Here is a 21494-nt window from a genome sequence, read left to right as displayed (position 1 = left end):
ATGTTATTCACATCAAACCATTTAGGTACATACCCAAAAAAGCAGGGAGTGTGGGCATTGGGAATTGAACTCAGGGATGATCAATCTCTGCTTCTATCCTCAATCCTTTTTATTTTATTTTTGAGACAGGGTCTCCCTGGCAGCTGAGGCTCACCTCAAACTCATGATCCTCCTGCTTCAGCCTCCTTAGCTGATGGGATTACATGGGTGCGCCATTGCTGCTGGAGCTGGATTGACTCTGTAAATAGGTGTTAGTCTCCTTTGGTTTAAAAATGTTTTTCCTCAAGATTCTCTTTAGTCCTCAGTCTTCTCTGAAGGCTTCTTGAGGCAATTATTAGCTTGATGCATCATTTCCTTTCTGAAGTTTTATACCCCTTTCTTTATTTGAAACCTTCTTCTGTATAGATGACAGCTTCAATGTTTCCCTTTTTTCTCATTATTTTGAGAGGAAAAGGCTTTAGGTGTCCATTTTGACTTGGGCCCTATAGAAGGCCAATTTAATTTAATTTTAATTTTCTGAAGACTGATGAAGGCATTATATATAATTAATTAGGCCTTCCTGTTATATTAATTTAGACTTTCCTGCCTCCTTTTAAATCATATTATGCCGCAGTCTGGCTGGGCACAAAACAACCGAGCCGCCACAAAGCCTTGTAGGTTCAAACAGCAACTCTTTATTCCCCAACTCTCACCGGCACTCTACACACACTTCCCTGGAACACACTCCCTCCACGCGCCAATTCTCCTGGAACCCAAAGTAGCAGGATTCGCCCTAATCCCAGCAGGAGCCGCCCTAATCCCGGGAGCAGGATCACCTTTCAACCATTCCCTCTGGCAAAAATGCCAGGCGTCATTCTGACTAAACTGTGGCTCTCAACAATATTAAGGTTAATAAAACCTTGAGTTTGACCCTCTTGTCCCACCCTTTCCAACCTTACTCTAGATTAAAAGGAGAACAGAAAGCAGTATTTGGAGTTTGAAAAGTCTTAATGTTTTTCCTAATGACAAAAAAACAGGAGACTGGTGATTTGCCACATTAAGTCATATGACTTTTAAACATGTCTGTAATGGGCTGCTTGTTTTTCTTTTCCTCCACAGCCAATGACAGACAAAGTCAACAGATAATTATGCCAGGGTGTGATTTTTGAGAAGGACTGTGAGAGGAAGTGCTAGATGCTTGTAGGAGCACTTTGAAGGGACACTTGAACTTAAGAGAATGGCTAGTGAAACATTTCAGAAGGATGAGATACCTTATCCAGGGGGGATAGATAGAAATTAGAAGAGGAGGAGGAGGGTATTCCAGGTAGTGAAAGGAAGCATGTCATGTGTCAGAACCAAAATGCATGTGGAAGATGGCAGAGTGACCATAATTATTAAAGTAATGGAAATGGGCAGGCTTTCCCAGAGAGAATGTATAGAAAAGAGAAGGTAAACTCTGGCAGAAGATTCCCGAAAAGATCATATAGATAATTAATTTCACAGCATTCCACACCTCTCTCCTCCAGAAACGTGGTGAGATGAGGTTTATTTTGTATAGTTTGAGTAGTTTCCTGAAGACTTACCTGGAAACCTTTGTCCCATCATTTAGAAACCAAAATATGCCTTGTGATGCCACCAGTGATCCCAGGAACATATTTTTTCTCCTTCTTGGCCATTCCATATTTCATCCCTTCCATGTGGCAAGGGTTGGAGTGGAGTCAAGCAGTTCTAATGTAACCTCCTCTGCATAATACTTATTACTCAGACCTGCTATTATGTTATCAGGAGCTCCTATCAGGCCTTGCATGATAAAGGATATCACTGAATTAGATGTACCCCAGATTATAAACTCTCTGAGAGAAGGGTTATTGTTAATCCTGTCCATTCCAAAGATGCGGAGCAGGTTCAGTATAGAGTATGGCTAAGAAAATAGTCTGTTTACACAGAAGGAACATGGAGTAGGATTTTGGAAGTCCTTTCACTATCTCAGTCAAAATTGTGTTGCTAAAGACTGCCTCATAATGTTTGCCTCTCCTCAGATTTACTTGCTGAAGAAAAGCTTTATGTTGACCTCAAACATGCCTTGTTTTTCTCTTGGCCCTTTTGCCACTGCCAAGAAGGGATACACATATCAAAATAAGTGAACCTGGGTGTTCTCTGTTCAGTGGAATGGAGTCCTCTCAACTAGGTGGGAACTGAGGATCAGTTATTTTAAAGATTCCTCACTACTTCCAATAATGTTTATACAAGTTGAGCATCCCCAATCTGGAAGACTCTGAAATCTGAAATATTTCTGGTTCAAAGCATTTCAGATAAGGGATGTTTAACTGTTATATTCTAGGTTTGCTTTTCTTAACATTATGTTTAAGTGACTTTATTTTTGCCCCAATTAAACTATTGCTAAAAATTCATAATGAGTTTAATTTCAGAAGTAAAATCATGTTTTACAGATCACTAAGCTTTCCACTTTGATCAAGCTTTGTGTTAAGGCTGTGAGCGTGTGTGTCTGTGTGTGTTTGTATGTGTAAGGGTCCGGCGAAGCGTCGGAGAAGGAGAGACCACACGAGACAAACTTCATGCAATTGCAAGGGGGATTTTATTAGGGGGATCCGTTCCAGCGCGCTGGGACTCTGAGCTCACTCAAGAAGGGAGAGCAGCCCAGAGCCCAGAGCAGAGGTCAAGCAGAGCTTAAGTACACTTTTTGGAGAGGGTGGGGGGCTTTACATACATCAGAACAAATCATCATGAGGCGCGGGGAAATTGAACAACAATTCTGATACATGATTAGTCCATTCATTGGCGGGAACAGTTTGGGCAGGGGTGATTGGTCACTGCTAAGTGGGGTACACATTCAAACTGATTGGTTCTGGGGCCTGGATGCCTACGTGCCATGCTACCTGGAGCCCTTAGCTATTAAACAACCAGGGAATCAATGGAGATATTTACTGAGCAGCTCCTGCATTGTCCTAACAACTTACAGGTTCCGGGGATAGCAGAGGAATTGTAACAATAGGCTTTTACCTTTTAGCCCAGACCTTGCAATCTAGAAGCTTTACAATGCCCTAGTCTTTTACACTTTAACTCAGACTTTTGCAGCTTAGAATCAGCTTAGAAATTTTACCCTTACATATGTACATATAATCATTCCTCCTGCCTTTTTCAATACAAGAGGTTGAACTTGGGGGGCCCTTACATGTTAGGCAAGCACTGTACCATTGGAATCCTAGACCTGCTATTTGAACTATACTTTTTTAAAAAAAGTAATTAAAAGTGGTCTATCTAATGTAACCTCAAAAGTTTAGTAAATAACTGCTTCTGATCTGCCGTGTCTTGATTAATAAGGCATAAACTTCTATTTCTCACAGTAATAAGAAAGACAAATTGATTTTGGGAGCAGTTTGGCAAATGTCAGAATTAACAGATTCATGGAATGGATTGCATTGTATCTAAATGAATTTTCCTATGTGACTACAATTCCTTCAAAAGTCAACTCATGGGGGGCTGGGGTTGTGGCCCAGTGGTGGAGCACTCGCTTAGCACACACAAGGTCCTGGGTTCTATCCTTAGCACCACATAAAAACAAATAAATAAAATAAAGGTATTTTGTCCAAGTACAACTAAAAAATAAATATTAAAAAAATCATTTCATGGATTTGGTTTTATATAATTTTCACAATAAATCCTTTTACCCAAATTGAGGGAAAATCTGGGCATTCTAGGTGGCAGGAGATTGGGCTCTTATATCATCAGTGAGCCCAACTTTTGGGTTTCAAATTCCAAATAGTTTCAGAGTAGATGATTAGAGATACCCAACAAAATAGACAATGAACAATGACAGACTTTACTGAGTTTATTTAGAGAAATTTTCTTGAAGTAAATGTTTGAGTGTCTAAGGAATGTGCTGAGACTTTCCAGATTGAAGCATTGATGATGAGTTTGATTTTGATTCAATTTTAGACATCTTTTGTCTTAGATCCTGGCATTTCGACTTTGAGATTGTCAGTGACTTTTTAGTTTTGAGTTCTCTTTTGACTGATGGCCTTGAATAAATTAAAACATTTCTGCAGGTAGCAATCCTCCAACCTGAATCAGTTTTTGTTGATATTAGAAGATTACCAACTAAAGTAATATTAACAGACTACTTAATTTTATTGGCAGTACAGGAATGTTGGTGGAAAGGGTAAGGAATGAGACCCTGGCCAGGGTCTTCATAGTGACCATCTCAATTTTTCACTTAAATTTCAACTCTTAATATTTGTAAGTTCCTTCTTATGTCCTTTCTCTTCTTTGCTAAATAACCTGTAGTCCTCAATATTCTTTCTCTCTTTTCTTTAGTAGTGTGTAGAAATGAAGTCAGAGAGATTAGTGGCATTGTCCCTCACTTAACAGAAGATGTAAATAACAAATCATGTAAAACATACAACCAGATCTCATCCTTACCCAGTTATCTGGTGTGCTGGCTTATATATTGATAGTGTACTCATACCAGAATGTTTCAAGGGCACCCAAAGGGTTAAATTCATTAGTCCATTTATATCTCTCCGGTGGTGATGATGATGATGATGATGATGATGAAGAAGAAGAAGAAGAAGAAGAAGAAGAAGAAGAAGAAGAAGAAGAAGAAGAAGAAGAAGAAGAAAAAGAAGACGACGATGATGATGATTTTATTTTTGGCCATACTTGGTACCTACCACTTAGCTAGCTGTATCCCCAGCCCTTTTTATTTTATTTTTGGGACAGGGTCTTAAACTTGCTGAGGCTACCCTTGAACTTGTAATCCTCCTGCCTCAGCTCCCCAGATTGCTGGAATTGCAGGTGTGCACCACTGTGTCCTGCTTCCCCTGTGTTTACTAACATGTTTTTCAGAAACAACTACATATGTTTTGGGATAGGGGAGGGGACTTCTAATGTACTTCCTAGTTTAATGTAGCTTTTGTCTTACTAGGTATTTCTAAGGACACAGTTAGCACCACCTGGGATAAAAACTTTGTCCTCTTTCTTTCATCTAGCAGCTATTTTGTTTCTATTCAGAATATTACCCAGGCAAATCTCAACTCATCACCACCCTTTCCCACCTCTATAGAAGTACTGATTTATATACCTTTCCAAGAGTGGCTAATATCTTCTTTTCTGTACACTATAATTGCATTAAGCTTAGCCTAGAAGTTCCTAAAAAAAAAAAAAAAAAAGACAATTTCACAAAGCATTCTGATTTGAACTGTATAATATACATTGTTAACTCTGATTATGGTACATCTTAGTTTTAAAACATTGTTTTGTATTGGTGTTAGTGTCAGGGACCATCTTTGATCTCTGACTTTCTTTAAAAATCTCATAGTTCATCAACATATAACTTATTCTACTTGTGGTTCAAGGGCAGCTTGTTTATTAATGAACTTGGTGTATCCTGAATCTTGAGTTAACACAAAAATGTACTTTTAAACAAATGGCTTTGTCTCTTGGCTCCTCTTATTTTGGTAAAATCCTTTCAATTCCAATCTCAGATAATATGGAAACCAAGAGTTGTTAAGTTTTTATGAAGAAAACCATATAGGATACTTACCATATTTTATAACTTTGGTCTAAAAAAGGTATACTAAACCAGGCTGGGTGGTACATGCCTATATTCCCAGCGAAAGGGGAAGCTGAGGCAGGAGGATCACAAGTTTGTTGCCAGCCTAGGCAATTTAACAAGAGCCTGTCTCAAAATCAAAATAAAGGGGATAGGGATAGGGCTGGGTTGTAGCTTAGTGGTAGACTGCTTGCCTAGCACGTGTGAGGCACTGGGTTTGATCCTCAACACCACATTAAATAAATACATACATACATACATACATACATACATACATACATAAATAAATAATAAATGTATTGTGTCAGTCTACAACTGAAAACAATTAAAAAAAAAGTGATGGGGATATAGCTCAGTGGTAGAACACCCCTGGATTAAATCCCTTGTATTGCATGTATGCCTAAATATATAAATAAATTTTAAAAATTAAAAAGTTGTATTTTTTTCAATGTTTATAGAGCACTAAATATTATTTACTAAGGTTCCCTGTGAATCTGAAATGTTTATCTCTTACATATTTTGTAGGCTGGACGTAAAGAAAGAAGTGATGCACTCAATTCTGCAATCGATAAAATGACCAAGAAGACCAGGGACTTGCGTAGACAGGTAAGCTGGAAGAAAGTACTGATTGCTTTTCTAAGTTCTTGATTTTGTAGCTTTAATTAAAATTCTAACAAATACTGGATTAAATAATGAATAAAAAACTTTATGTGCAGCAGATTAAACTCCGGGCCTTACACATGCCAGACAAGCGCTTTACCACTGAGTTATATTCCCAGCTCCTTTTATTTTTTTATTTTGAGGCAGTATCTTGCTAAGTTGCTGATGCTGGCCTCGAATTTGGGATCCTCCTGCCTCGGCCTCCTCAGTAGCTGGGATTACATGTGTGCCACGGTTCCAGGCTTGGGTTATGGTTTTATTGGGGGGAAAAGGATGGATTTTTCACAGAAAAGTGACTATCTCTGTAGTTTTGCTGATAAAGTCCATAATGGCTAATAAAATCTCATAGGGATTTTATTAGCATTGGGGTGGACTGAATAAGTTAAGTCTAGCATGAAAATGGGGACATATGAAAATACCCTGGAAGGATCTCTTACATAATTACAGTAGAGACAAAAATTCTAGTTACTCATTTGACTTGCCCCATTCTGATCACATACTTGCAGTTCCCTTAGATCTTTGGTAGAGATATGTTTCTAGTTCAAGTATGATAGGTATAGAGGTATTTGGCGTGCTGAGATTTCCATCTGAAAATCAGATTGAGTTTTAATTTTTAAAGAAGTTAGGATTGAATTTATACAAGAAAGTATTAAGACATAAGAAATTATAATTAATTCAGACAATTTCTAAAAAACTAGTAGAGAGACATTTTATTGCTTGTGTCTGATTTAAAGTAAAATTAAAGACAGAACTATCCCTGATTCAATTTCCTTTTGGTGAACAGTATCAGGAATGTTTGTAAAGATGGCGTCTGGTTTGTAGCTCAATGGTGGAGTATGTGTTTAGCATACATTATACTCAATTTTGATCTCCCAACTCCACCGCCACCCCCCAAATTTTATAAAGATATCCTTTAAGTTTTAAAGTGCCTAGTGTGTTAGCACTTTTAGATAAACCAGAAAGTGCTTTTTTTCTCTTCATTTCATTTAGTTAGTTAAGCTAATTATATATATTCAAGGCTGAGTGCTACTTCACCCAGAGCGGCTTTCTGTTCCGCTTTGTATTATTCCTGTAAGATGTAAGCCTTAGTTTTGTAATTCCTAAGAAAAAAGAATGTTGTCTTGAAAACTGAGATTCTATCTGAAGTGTTGTGAGTATAATGGAAACCACTGTCTCCATGATTCTATGTTTCCTGTGTTGCAGGTTATGGCAATTGCATTACTGGTTGCACTCATATATTGCACTCATATGAGTGCAACCAATCTATCATATGCTTCTATTAGATTTAAAAGTACTAAAGAAAAAAACATGATCTAGCTACTTGGTGGAAATAAAATCAAATTTATACAATTTAATTATTAGCTCCGCAAAGCTGTCATGGACCACGTTTCAGATTCTTTCCTGGAAACCAACGTTCCACTTTTAGTATTGATTGAAGCTGCAAAGAATGGAAATGAGAAAGAAGTTAAGGAGTATGCCCAAGTTTTTCGTGAACATGCCAACAAATTGATTGAGGTAAGTACATTAACAGTTTCATTAACTGTTAAGTAACTTGGTGAAGTGTGGCAAGTCTAATTCACATGCTTTAATCAGCTAAATAATGTTAAGGGTTCACCCAATATACAACATGTATAAAATGAGAATCTTATTGTTACTGAATATCCCAAGCCACCATTTTGGTCAGTTTTACACTAATTATATAGACAGACTCCATCTTAGAAACTTCACATCATAACAATGTTAATATGAGTAAAGATTATCATGGCACTGTTTTAAAAGCAGTGTAGAAAATGGTTGTAGCTAAGAGCTGGAGCTCTCAGGGAGTCACATTGTCTGGCCTTGTCTCCTGGCAGGTTACCTAAGCCCTCTCAATTTCTATTTCTTGTCTGTTAGATGAGGATACTAATGATACCTACCTTGGGATTATTTTAAGGAACAAAAGATGATGTATGTCAGGTGCTTACTAGTTTTATGTCAGAGTCATAGACTCAGACCCATCTTATTACTTTAAAAATGAAGAAAATTATTCTGAATTTTAAAATTTCTCAATCAGTAAGAATGGGGTGAGGATGAATACTCTGAACCTATAGAAATCATGATATGATGAATCAATTCCCAATCAAATATTAAGCTTTTTATAGAAAATATTTCTAAATTTTTATCAACAAGAGTAGGTGGACTTGCTCTCTATGTAATATGGAATTATCTATTTTATTAAAAATTTTAAAAATGACAGCATATTTAAAAAATTTTAAATTAAAAGTGAAGAAAATGAGCCCTGACATGATGCTAATTAGATATATTTACAGAGTAGAAATCTGTATAGCAGTGGTTGGTTTGTTTGTAGGGTCATAAGAATAAAAAGTGAATTGTCATTAAATTTCCAGGTAAGTTAAGCTAACTGAATTTGTTATTATTTAATTTATTCATTATTGCTATATTTGTGAAATGTGACACACAGTAAACATATACTCAAGTTGTTTAATTTTATAAATTAATGCAAAACACTTAAAATTTGATGAAGATATTATGTAAACCATTTGGTAAGTTGGTCATGACCTAAGAACAGAAAATGGCCTTCATGTAAAATGTGTGTCTTGTGCATTTGAATTTATGGTAACATTAGCCCAGGTTAATACCATAAAAATATTCCAAGGAAAACATCAGTAATCACATTAAATGCATTACTAATTTTAAATCTAGTTTTTTTGAACATTAATTGTTATTCTGACTTGAATTGATTATGTACAGAATATATAGGTAAGTCTACTGCTATTTAAGTTAATTATTTTGGCATCTGCAACTAAAATTGGAGACTTTCATTTGTGTCTCCATTAAACATAATCTTGTTCGTAATGGTCATATGATAACACAGATGTAATTTCCAAATGTACAAAGATTGTGTCGGGAAGGCAATCTCTTATAAGTAGCTTGTATTAGGGTTTGTCTGAGTGATAGCAATCAAGGACACTGCCACCCTTAACAAGCTCAGTGTGGCAGCTAAAGAGAGGGCAGCTGTTGTTTTTGCTTGAGTTGGAGGGCCCTTTATTTTGGCCAACTGTATTATCTTCAGCCTCTATCCAGCGTTAACAGAAGTAACACTTTCTGAAGATGGACTATAAACCAATACTCTGTACTTTCCACAACAGCATTTTTCAGGTAAGTGAATAGAAGCTTAAAGACTTTAAGTGCTTGCCTAAGTTTAGTCAAATTGTATCCCTGCAACAATGAGAATCTTAGTGATAGCCTAATACTCACTGAGAAGCTCAGGGGTGGGGTGGAATTGGTAATATTGAAGACCTTGCTTCAGAAGTTTTCCCAAGCTTGTGATTTTTATTTCATTCTGAACATCACTAAGTGCTCCTTTAGAGATTAGAATGTGGTATTCCCACTACAGCTCAGTTCTAACCCTTTTCTAACCTCTTTCCCTTCTCTGTGTCCTCAATCCCCATACCCGCCCCCTTCTTATCTATGTATTAAATGACATGTGGCCTTTCGATGCCTGAGGCATAACCATAGGCTTTGTAATACCATTCTACAAACAGTTAAATTACATTTATAATAATAGAGATAGTAAGATACATAATTGCATATGTCTATGAAAAGGAAATGAATTTTCAAAGTGTTTTAGAAGCTTTAAATTCCTGACTCAAGGCAGAGCTTTATTCTTCAATGACAAGGCTTCTTTACCCTTTACTACTTTTGCGTTATAATGAAGTATATTGAACTAGTCAAAGATTTGTTTTGGCAAAATTAAAATACCTCCTTGTGAGCGGTTTGTTAATTTTTTTTTTTTTTTACTTCTTTTTAGTCATTCCCTCCTAATTGGAGTAGATGTCTACAGGCCAATTTTGGTTTGACAGCCATTTTCTTTGGGGCTAAGGGAAATAAAAAGCTGAGCTGAGCTGAGCTCATCTATGGGGATAAGGCCCTGGCAGGAAAGGAGAAGCTCAGATTTTGCAGCCTCCCTGCAGAATACTACCAGATATATTTGGGAGAAGTGGATCTCCTAAAATACTATAGTACAGTTCTGATACTAACCATCAGGAATTAGTGAAGTCCCACAGATTAATGCCATGGTCCCCAGCAAGATTGCCCATATCTCAAATGCTAGCTGCCAGTTTGGGGTACCCAGGCCACTTCTACTCTGATCAACTGGCTACAAATCTAGGGGTTTCCCATGATCCATCGCAGGTTTGATAATTCATTAGAACATTTCATGTAACATTTTGTTTAAAAGGACGTATATCAGAACCGGCCAAATGAAGAGAGGCACAGTGGGCATCTGGGAAGGCATAGGTGCAAAGATGTACCCCTTTGCAGTGGAATCAAGGCACATCACCCTCCTGTCACATCCATGTATACACCAACCAAGTAACTTCTCTGTTTGTGTCCAGAGTTTTAGTGAGGTTTCATTGTAGTTATGATTAATTGAATATATGATTTAATGGAGCTTATTTCCAGTTCCCCTCTCCTCCAATAAGGAACTGACCTTAGAGCCCCAATTGTCTAATCAGATGGTTGTCCCCCTCACCTAAATCACCTTATTAACATAAATTATTAGGGCCAGCTGTGAATAATCAAGAGATCTTATCACTACTGAAATTTCAATAATTTATACATTCCTTCCCAGAAATCTAGCACACGAAACAAATTATATAATATTCAACACCTCCTATGAAGGTATGTGGTTTTCAGGTAGCTTGACTTCACAGCCAGCCTACCTTGCTACCAAACCATAAGCACAACATGGAAGCAGTAAGAGAGGGCAGGTTTGTTTCCTGCACCTTAGGTAGACCCTTTTTATGGCTTTTACCCAGTCATGTACTACTTCTCTTACCTTGTAACTATTTGCTTTATTTGAGTTTTGTTTTTCCCTTTAGTTTCTGCCCTTTAGCAGTCAGGCTTTCTCTTTTCTCCAGGAAATCAAATTCATCTCTTCATACCAGGGTGAGTGGTTCTTCCTCATGAAATTAAAGATTCTCACTGTGTGGATCCCTTTCTGCAGCATTTTTTATCATCATGTAATCTTTCTTTGACTCCTTCAGTTGTGAGAAACTCACTTCCTCCAGAGGTAGTATATTCTAATAGTATAGTCTCTGGTGATTAGGAGCAGAGGGCCAGTCTCCTCTTAAACCTTCTCACCCATCTTGCTGCTCCACATGTGTGAGTTGAGAGTTACTTTGAGTATACAGTATATATCTATATATTTCTAATATGTGGTATGGAAAAAGAATATAAAATAACTTATTGGTAATTTTTGATAACTGTGTACATGTTGAAATAATATTTTGGGGTTAATAAAACATCATTAATTTTGTCTTTTAGTTTTTTTGGTGTGGCTACTAAATAATCGACAAGTCCTCATGTAGTTCACAGTATATTTCTGTTGGACAAATTACTAGTCTACATGATTTACTCAGGCCCTCCAGAGGTTCTCTTCATCACAGTTCTTCCCTGGCTGCCCTCCATTCAAGTGCCAGCCCTCACTGAACACCTCCTTCAGTGATAGCAAATGGAGGTCTTGGCTATAGCTCTACCTCTGTCATTCCAGAGGTAGACCGTGTATCCCAGGATGGCTTGGCCTTTGGGCAGCATATGCACTCTGTGATGCCTCTGAGCTCATTGTCAGTCAGAGCTTCTGGGTTTTTCCTGTGGAGGTGATACTGCACATTGCCATCTTGTCCATTCCTGTCAGTATGGTGTGTGTTAGTGTACAACTATATGTGTTGTTTTGACACTCATTGTATATAAATTTACATCCAATTTAGTGTTTTATCAGGATTTCTGTTGCCATGTTCTTCATATTATTGGCTACCTCTTTTGAAATATGTCATTTTTTATCTTTATTATAGGAAGATGAGTACGTCTTTTCTACTTTTATCTAATCTGATATTTAAAAAAATATGTTGACTTAAGACAAAGCACAAGATAATAACCTTTCTGCTTGCCACTGAAAATCATTCTCTTGATTGGAACAGTTAGCCCTTTAGCCAATTAAGACTTCCTTTAATTTTTATTTATTCACTTTATTTTTTGTGGGGATTGAACCCAGGGGTACTCTACCACTGAGCTCTATCCCTAGCCGTCCCCCCCCCCCTTAAATTTTTATTTTAAGTTGTAAATGGACACAATACCTTTATTTTGTTTATTTTAATGTGGGGCTGAGAATCGAATCCATTGCCTTACGTGTGCTAGGTAAGTGCTATACCCTTGAGCCACAACCCCAGCCCCTCCCTAGCTCCCCTTTTTAAAAATTATTATTTTTTTAAGTTGTAGATGGACACAATCCCCCGCCCTTCTCCTTCCCCACCCCTTCTCTCTGTCTTTTGTGCTGAGGATTGAACCCAGTGCAGGTGAGTGCTCTTCTACTGAGCTACAACCCCAGTTGTCCTCCCCAGCCCCCACCCCTGCCAGCCCTTTTATTTTTAATTTTGATCCGGATCTCAAAAGTTGCCACATGTGGCCTTACACTTGAAAATTTGGAGTCCTCCTGCTTCAGCCTCTTGAGTAACTTGGATTAGAGGCTTGCATCTTCATGCCAGGCTAAGGATTCTTTTATTTTATCTTGCTAAGTCATCTAGATAGAACATGTTCATACCATACCCCTCATATCTTTTTAATGTCTACCTTGTTTACCTCCATATGAGGTGACAATAGGAATAGTCTGTTCTAGCAGCTTCTTTGTGGACACTAGCTGCCTTCCACTTCCCAGCGCAAGTTCTATTAAAATACTATTCAGTAATTTAATATCATTAAAACCTAGAAATGGGAAGCACATTTGCAAGGTTGATAGAGACCATCTGCCTTGCAAAGTGACTGTCCAGGTAGTTGAGAGTTACTTGTCCATGTTGGCTCAAGTGTGTTGATTTTGACCTTTTTATGTTTAATAACATTGATGTACTTCAAAAAACATTATATAGACTTGTAATTAAACTTTAAAAAAAATAATGATTTCTCTATGAATACTTGGGTGCTGCTGTGTATATCATTCAGGTAGCTGCTTCTGGAGTTAGATGACCTCTCACATCTAATCCCTGAGGTGTATGGTCTTGTGTATTTGGTGTTAGAAAATAAGTTTTTCAACACTGATAACCAGGTTCCTTTCCAGAATCATGTGGGGATGCCATGTGATCACTGCATTGGAGATCTAGAGCCACATAAAAATCTCAATGGTCAAGGTGCGCCTAGGGTTGTCTGTGACAACACTGCTTACTCATTTTTCCCAACTTATTTATTAGAGAAATAAGAAGAGTCTCTGAAAGTAATAGTGTCTGAGGGAGAAAGATAAAAGTGCCAATTTAGATTAGGTTCGGTTTTAGCAAACTGCCATTTTGAAATATAGCGGGGCGGGAGGGGGCGGGGGGGCTATGAAAATGTGATCACAAGTTCATTTTAGCAAATTTATAAAAATTTTAAAAACACAAGAAAATAACATTGTGGTGTAGATTCATATACAGTAATGTATGTGAATGGTTTTTTAAAAAAACATTCACAAAATTGATGCAGGGGATTATTTATTGCATTAGATGATATCATAACATGTTATGATGTAATTTGTTTCCCCCCACTTATCATATCATGGCCATTTTACCATGTCACAATGTATGTGGTACAATGTGTATTATTAGACCATTTATTTAACATATATTCTCCTTTTATCTAATCTGATCTTTAAGCATTTAGGTTATTTAGGTTGTTCTTATTACTGATATATATATATATATAATATGTTTTATATATGTATATGTTTTATATATATGGATATAAAATGCTTTGATAAAACATCTTGTATTTTTCTTATGCCAGTGTTCCACCTAGTTTTCCAAGCTAAAAATCTAGTACTTATCCTTGTTTTTTGTTTTTTTAAACCCCATTATTTTCCATATCTAATCAATAAGTCCCCATATCATTCACTTCCTTAGTCCAAGCCGTCATTTTTTACTGTATATTTGCAGCAGCCTCCTGAATTTTGATTTGTTTGCTTGCACTCTTATTCCTCTCTAGCCTCTTCTTTGCAAAGGAATGAATATGATCTCTTTAAACTAGTTCATATCATTCCTTTGCTTCATGACCACCATTGGCTTCCAGGCATACTTGCAATAAAATCCTGAAGTCCAGGTTGTTAGCCATGGCCCAGAAAGTACCTTGTCTGCTTTTCCAGCTGCACTTAGTCCTGAATTTTCTTGCTGGTTGGTCCCTTCCATGTTCAACTACTTCTTCCTTTTTGATTGTGTCTTAACTATGTCATCTAGCCAGACGTTACTGCCATAGAGAGGTTGTTACTACCATAGAGAGGTTTTCTTGGATTCCCTCTGTCTCATCCTCCGGCAGTCATTTTTTTCATCTCATCACCTGTTTTTTGTTCTTCATAGCTCTTATGAGCTGAGATTTTTTGGATTTACTTACTTTTCTTTCTTGTCTGGACCCATCTATTCCAATAGAACATACATTCAATGACAACATAGACCTAGAAGAATTCCTAGAACATAGCAGGTATCCAACAACTATTGAATGAACCTCCTATTTCTGAAAGTTACCAGTCACCCAGTTGTTTGTTATTCAGATTTCTTTCTGAGCCACCATGCCCAAATACTCTGATTCAGTGGAAATGCACAGTTGTGCATTACAACAGAATAGCAAGTGTTAGTGAGCTTTGTCTTGTTCATAGATATTGGTAATGTTTATACAAAAAGACATCATAATGTATCCTCCTTATAATGGGGAAGAATTTTGATCTTCTGGGATGTGGAGATGAAGAGAAAAACTGGGAGATTGGGAGTTGTTTGGGTGTGTGTGTGTGTGTGTGTTTTCCAGTACTGGGATTGAACCCAGGTTCTCTGTACAACTGCACTATATCTCTATACCACCCCACCCCTTTCTTCATAATTTTTTTTGGCATGATCTTCCTAAATTGCTGAGGCTGGCCTTAAACTTGTGATTTCCCTGCCTCAGCATCCTGTCTCTTGAGATCACGTGTTACACCACATACTTGGCAAGGAGAGTTTTATTTTGTTTTTTAAAATTAAATGACATAGGTGCTGGGGATGTGGCTCAAGCGGTAGCGCGCTTGCCTGGCAGGCGTGTGGCCTAGGTTCGATCCTCAGCACCACATACAAACAAAGATGTTGTGTCCGCCGAAAACTAAAAAAAATAAATATTAAAATTCTCTCTCTCTCTCTCTCTCTCTCTCTCTCTCTCTCTCTCTCTCTCTCTCTCTCTCTCTCTCCCCCTCTCCCCTCACTCTCTCTTAAAAAAAAAAAGAATATTTAAAAAAAAAGATTAAATGACATAGATTTGAGCAGTATTATTTTATTTACCTAAAAAAAAAGCTTTAAAAAACATAAGCAAACTTTCTTTATTAGAAAGAGAAAAAAATGTTAATAAGATTCTTATAATGAATATTATGGAGTTCCTAATATGTCCAGGTGACTATTGTGGATACCAGGGATATAGTAGTTTGTAAAAGAAAAATCCCTACTGACATGAAGACTGTCTTTTACCAAGGAAGGAGAGAGAATCATAATAAATGTGAATTTTGTGTGGTGTATATATTTTGTATAATGTAGTGTTAATTTTGCTGAAGGGAGATAAAAAAATTTGTTATCCATTTTATCAGTGTTTAAAATGGAAGTTGAGTGCCAAAGCTGTTTTTTTCATTAGCCTTTTAATTCATTCCCAAAATAAATTTAGAGCTAATATTTTGCCTCTTGCTAACTTAGTTTTTAGAAGTCTTATATATTACTTTAATAGACTAATTTCCCCTTGGATCAAATGAAATAGAATACAGAGTTTATGCTTTAATTTGGGGTGTCATAATGTTTCTTCAAATGGTATGAATAGTTCCTGAGTAGTATTAGAAAATAACACCATCTTAAAGTAGAAACCTCTTATGGTGCCCTATGTTGTATATCATATTATGGAAATACAGGTTGGTTTCAAGAATGAAAACCACAGGCCAACGATTGAGGTTTTATCAACAGAAGCAACTTTCCTTCTGTGTACACACAGTATCAGTAACTATGTGGCCATGGCTGCCTATTGGATCCTTCTTATAATGACTTTTGTGATTTTCCTTGAAAGTGAATATCAAAATATTTGCCATGAGATTTTTCTTAACTGTTATTTTCTGAGGATCTGAATGAGACTTCTGATTTTCTTACAGTAATCTATGAAACTGGGTAATTCTCTGCATGGTTTTGAAGCCCCCTTTTCATATGTGAAGTGTGTATAGATTTTGTATGTCCCAAGGGTCATTGAATGAGGGGAGCAGGAGCTGAGGGGCAGTGTTAGTGAACTGGGTGATTTTACCATTTTCTTTTGTTCCGGAGTATAGCACTGAAGGCTTTTTTTCTTAATTGTTTGGTTGCACTTCTTTCTCTCATATGAAGTTAATTGTTTCTTTAAGTTGCTCTTCAATTTAAAGTGCATTGATGTTAAAAATTAATTTGCTGTCAGAAATATTAACCTTTTTGTCAATAATGCAACAACCATATGTCCTTTTAATTGCTTTGTTTCTTGCCCACCTCCTTTGGCAGTGAGCAGCTTAATAGCTAAAGAGTAATCAGTTTCCCTTTTAATTTTGTTCTCTTCTGAGTCTTATCAATTTTATAAATTAAGAATGAATAGGAAAAATGCCATTCATAAAGTCATGCCTATAAAAACTATATATCATTTAGTATCCCTTTCCCTTCCGATTCAGATACTATATTAAAATGTGCCTCTTATTATACTGAATTTGCTACAATAAGATTGTATCTCATTCATAGCCTTATGAATTGAAAACTAAAAAGTGAATGTAACTGGTGTGCTTTTGAGTTGTACTGTCATCACTTGCTCCCCCTCCTCCAATATTTCTCATTATCAGGGACTTCGTAGAGTACAGCTTTATTGGTTTGAAATGTGTATTTTAACTGCAAATTGAATGATCGGCATTATAACTTTTATTCTGTGATATGCTGATATGTGGTTGAAGAAGGCTCTGTGAAGAGCATTTGAATTAAACATTGACCTTACATTACCACCTGTGACATCTTGGTATTTTCTCAGTGCATCTGTTGGATATTATAGGCTGAAAATCTGGCCAATAGCAAATTTAAATGAAGCTTCAGTTTTCTAAAACTGAAAGATGTTTGCATGAAAGAAGTCAGGTATCCTTGGGGGGTTTCTAACCTTGGATTCCAGAAGAATTCTAAACACACCAAACTTGGTTTTCTCACATTTTCAAGGGTCTTTAAGTTCAGGTACACATGGCTACGTGAAAGAAGTGTCCTGCATGTACCTTATCCACAGACAAACTTGCTTTTTTTTTTTTGTGGCTGAACTTAGCCACCTTGTCAAATTATGGGACAGTGAGGTGAAAGCAGTTGGATAAGCCCTGTTCTCAAGAAGCCTCAAGATTCTTTTTGTTGTTGCTCTCTTTTGAGTGTGGTAGGATGATTAAGGAATCATTCTGTCCAACCTTGACTCTTTTCCAGAACAGAGTAAATAGGCCCTCCAGTTCCCCATCAGGAAACAACACTAACAATGGGCTCATCTATTGACAGGCACCTTTCTAGATTTAGTAGTGCATCCTCACGAAGTAGAATAGACATAAGAGACCGTTGTTCGTACAGTATCATCTGAATTTAAATATTTACAGATCCTCTGGTGATCTACAAGTAAAAACCTTAAAAATATATAAAATATCCAAGCTGTCTAAAATACTTTATTATTTTTTCAGTAAATACACTATTCTAATCCTGTTTTGTATCTGCTGTTGCAATGCTTATATTTGTATTCTCCTCTCTAGAATTAGATTGACATGACTTATTTTGAATAAAAACATATGATAAAATAGGGAGATAAGGAAAATTGGGACCAAGAAAAGAAGAGTAGACAATTACAAACTTAATTGCCATGCTTGAGTTTGGATTTTACATTGAATTACTGGTGGGAAGTGGTGAAGGGGAGTTGAAACACACACAGTTGTGTAGTTCTTATATTTAAGATTAACAACAACAACAACAAAACAACCCCCCCTGGAAATTAGGTCTATTCTAAAAATAGAAGGTAAAAAGAATTCTTACATGGGGTTTTTTGTATGAGGGACTTTGAATGATTAAATAAATAGTATCCTCAACATTCTAATAATAAATATAGCACAGTGGGGTGTTTTGTTTTTGTTTTGTTTTTCTTCTTGTAAGTACTCTACAGAGTTGTAACAATCAGTTGCCACTGAGCCAGCTATGATCCATTAGGGGCTAAGCCAGCATATGACCTTTAGCTTGTCTATGACATTATTGGGAGGACTGAAGGCTTCATGATATTCATTAATATTACTAATGTGAATTAATTTTAGTATTGCATTTTATTATCTTTCTTAACCTTTTCATTCCTTTCCTCATTTTCTATTTCTCTTATTTTTTTTCTTGTGAACTGATTGAGTCCTCCATCTGACCCTCCCCCCAACTTCTTCTTTGGAAGTCATATACTCTGTCTTATATTAGTGGAAAATGAATGTCTTAACATGTATGTTTAACTCACAGGATGGGTTAATTTCTATCTTTTCTTTCTTCTGAAGTAGTATAAGAATTTTAGAATGCACTCATTCTCTAACTTAAATATAGTTGTATGCTATTTTGGTTCTTTTATTTAATTTTTAGCCCATGAGTTAGACTGTTGATTATTTCCTTTGGGGGCACCTTTATGTAATTCTGCTCATCATATTTTTTTTTCAGTTGTAGATGGACATAATACCTTTATTTTATTTTTATGTGGTGCTGAGGATTGAACCCACTGCCTCACATATGCTAGGCAAGTGCTCTAGCACTGAGCTACAACCCCAGCCTCCTGATAGCTTTTTATTGTCTCCCATTTCTTCTTGAATATTAAACCCTCTTCTGGGATCTCTTACCTCCTTGAAGTATGTTCTTTAGGAAATTCTTTAGTAGGAGAGAGAGATCTGTTAGGAGTAAATGCCCTTGGATTGATTGATTGTTTATTGTTGTTCTAAAGCTTCACTTTAGCATGTTTAAGTATGGTTTATTTTTATTTGTCCTGTTTAGAATTTGACTTCCCAAGTCTGGAAGTTATATTTCATTCTGTCTGAAAAATTTTCAGTCATTTTTTTTCTTACAGTATCTTGTACCCCAGCATTTTTTTTCTTTTGAAATTTTTAGTAATGAAATAGTGCATCATCTCTATCTTTCATATCTCCTCTTTTGTGGTTTCCACATTTTCTTTTTTTTTTTTTTCCACGTTTTCTATATCGTGAAAATTTCTTAATTTCCTTACAAATGATTTCTTTAGTTTGAATTTCCAGATAAATATTTCTCTTTTAAGCAGTGTTTAGTCAAGTTTTTATATTTATAGAAGTGATACAAGTTGCTACTTTTTCTTGAAGTTCTGTTTTGGTCTTTTTCAAGTCTGTGTAGTTATGTTTAGATGTCTTTTTCCTCATGTATGCTATTTTCCCTCTTAATAGAAGAAGTATATTTCATTTTTGATTATTTGAGTGTCTGCATTCATTATGGATCATTTTATATAAAGGGTTGTTTTGCTTATTTTTGCCCAAGATGGTTATTACCTTGTGTACTTTCTGTGTTTATTGGGAATTCACATTCCTGACATTTTGTATGTGGAAGTGCTTTTGAGTCTTGGGTCTAGATTTCCTTATGAGAGAAAATTTCCATTTATATTTGCTTTGGCCAATTGCTTAAGGTACTAAACCCCAAAATTTTGCTTGCCATATAAATAACATAATTTCTATACCTACACCCCTGTGGAGAGCCAATTTTTGGTTAGAATTTTAGTTGGGGGCTTTTTCTTCTCCCTTGAGTGAATGCTGATTAGCAAGTATTTATTTTCTTCTTCATGGTGACTTTTTTTCCTTAATTCACTTTCCATTAAGGTGGGTTGCCTTTTGGCTGTTCTAACTTTAGGTGAAGTTTCTGATCTCAGGGACCTTCCCTGGCATTGCTCTATTAAAAACCCAAGTTCTGATCATGGATTGGTACTACTTCACCCTATCCTATCCCAAGGTTAACACTGTTTTCAATGCTTGCTTACCTCTCTGAATCTCTGCTTTCATGTTTCTAGTCTCTGGTAATTTCTATTTATTTTTTGCCTGCTTAACCCTATATTTAAAAATGGAGTATTGTTAACATTATTGAAATATAATTTATATTCCACAAAATCCCTCAATCTCTAAAATCCCATTTTAGAGCTTTTTCTCTCATCCATGCATACTTCATATTTAGTAAGATATCTTTATTCTTCCAAGGAAGATTGCCAACAGCCTTTTCTAGAAATTGGAAAGTTGGAGGTTTAGCTAGCCTCTTTTCATCATTTCCCCCTATGACTTTGGGAATAATTGTTAGAAACTTCTTGAGTGGCTTTGAAATTTATGTGACTTGCAGTTGGGACTTCTTGTTTATGTATGAAAAATTTGGTAAAGTTGAATTATTGATATCATTGTTACTTTTGACTGGGAAATTCAGGCCATTTTAAAGGAGAACTCCGGTGGTAGGTTCACCTCTGTATCTACTACCTAGATTATGGTGTCACTATATATACTTTGTAACTCCTGTTCCATAGATCTTCCCACTTGTTTCATTCCTACAACAGGAGTAAACCATTAGGAGAGGAGCACAAAAAGAAATGTTGTCTTGTCTTCCTACAAAGGTTCTAGGGTGAGGGGCAACTGAGTAACAGCCAAATACAAAACCAGGAGCACTTACTTGAACACAGTAGAAAACAACTTTGTTTAAGTAAATCATGTTCCCTGGGTATGGTAAAGGACACAAAATACTTAATATTATTTTGAGTACAGATAATCCATTGGAGCAAAGGTAGTGCTTTCCAGCTTTATACAGATGTCATATTTGTTGATCTAACACAGCTTGGCTTTTATTGTCTTTTCTTCAATAGCTCAAACCAGCAAAACTTAAGGCTGATTGTATTTTATCAGGGGTTTCCAAGTTTTCTGAAACCTTGTGCTCTTCAACAAGATCCATTCTTTATTTTTTTTTTATTGGTTGTTCAAAACATTACAAAGCTCATGATATATCATCTTTCATACATTTGACTCAATTGGGTTATGAACTCCCATTTTTACCCCAAATACAAATTGCAGTATCACATTGGTTGCACACTCACGTTTTTACATAATGGCATATTAGTGACTGTTGTATTCTGCTACCTTTCCTATCCCCTACTATCCCCCCTCCCCTCCCCTCCCCTCTTCCCTCTCCACCGCATCTGCTGTTGTTCAATTCTCTCCCTTGTTTTCCCCCCCTTTCCC

At 36.4% G+C, this 21494-nt stretch overlaps 1 protein-coding gene across 3 annotated transcripts in view; it reads left to right on the top strand.

The window, feature by feature from the left end:
* Nucleotides 1-21494, top strand: part of CTNNA1 (catenin alpha 1) — a 175488-nt gene that overhangs the window by 114140 nt on the left and 39854 nt on the right. For all 3 annotated transcript variants that reach the window (XM_081309444.1, XM_081309445.1, XM_081309446.1), the window contains 2 exons: nucleotides 6077-6157; nucleotides 7574-7726. In XM_081309444.1, coding sequence (XP_081165570.1) covers nucleotides 6077-6157; nucleotides 7574-7726 — 234 coding nt within the window. The remainder of the gene's footprint in view (nucleotides 1-6076; nucleotides 6158-7573; nucleotides 7727-21494) is intronic.

This window comes from Spermophilus citellus, assembly GCF_964194105.1.
Source record: "Spermophilus citellus genome assembly, chromosome: 1".
In the NCBI taxonomy this organism is placed as follows: Eukaryota; Metazoa; Chordata; class Mammalia; order Rodentia; family Sciuridae; genus Spermophilus; species Spermophilus citellus.
The sequence above is the reverse complement of the archived record's forward strand: the minus strand, read 5'-3'. Positions and strand labels throughout refer to the sequence as shown.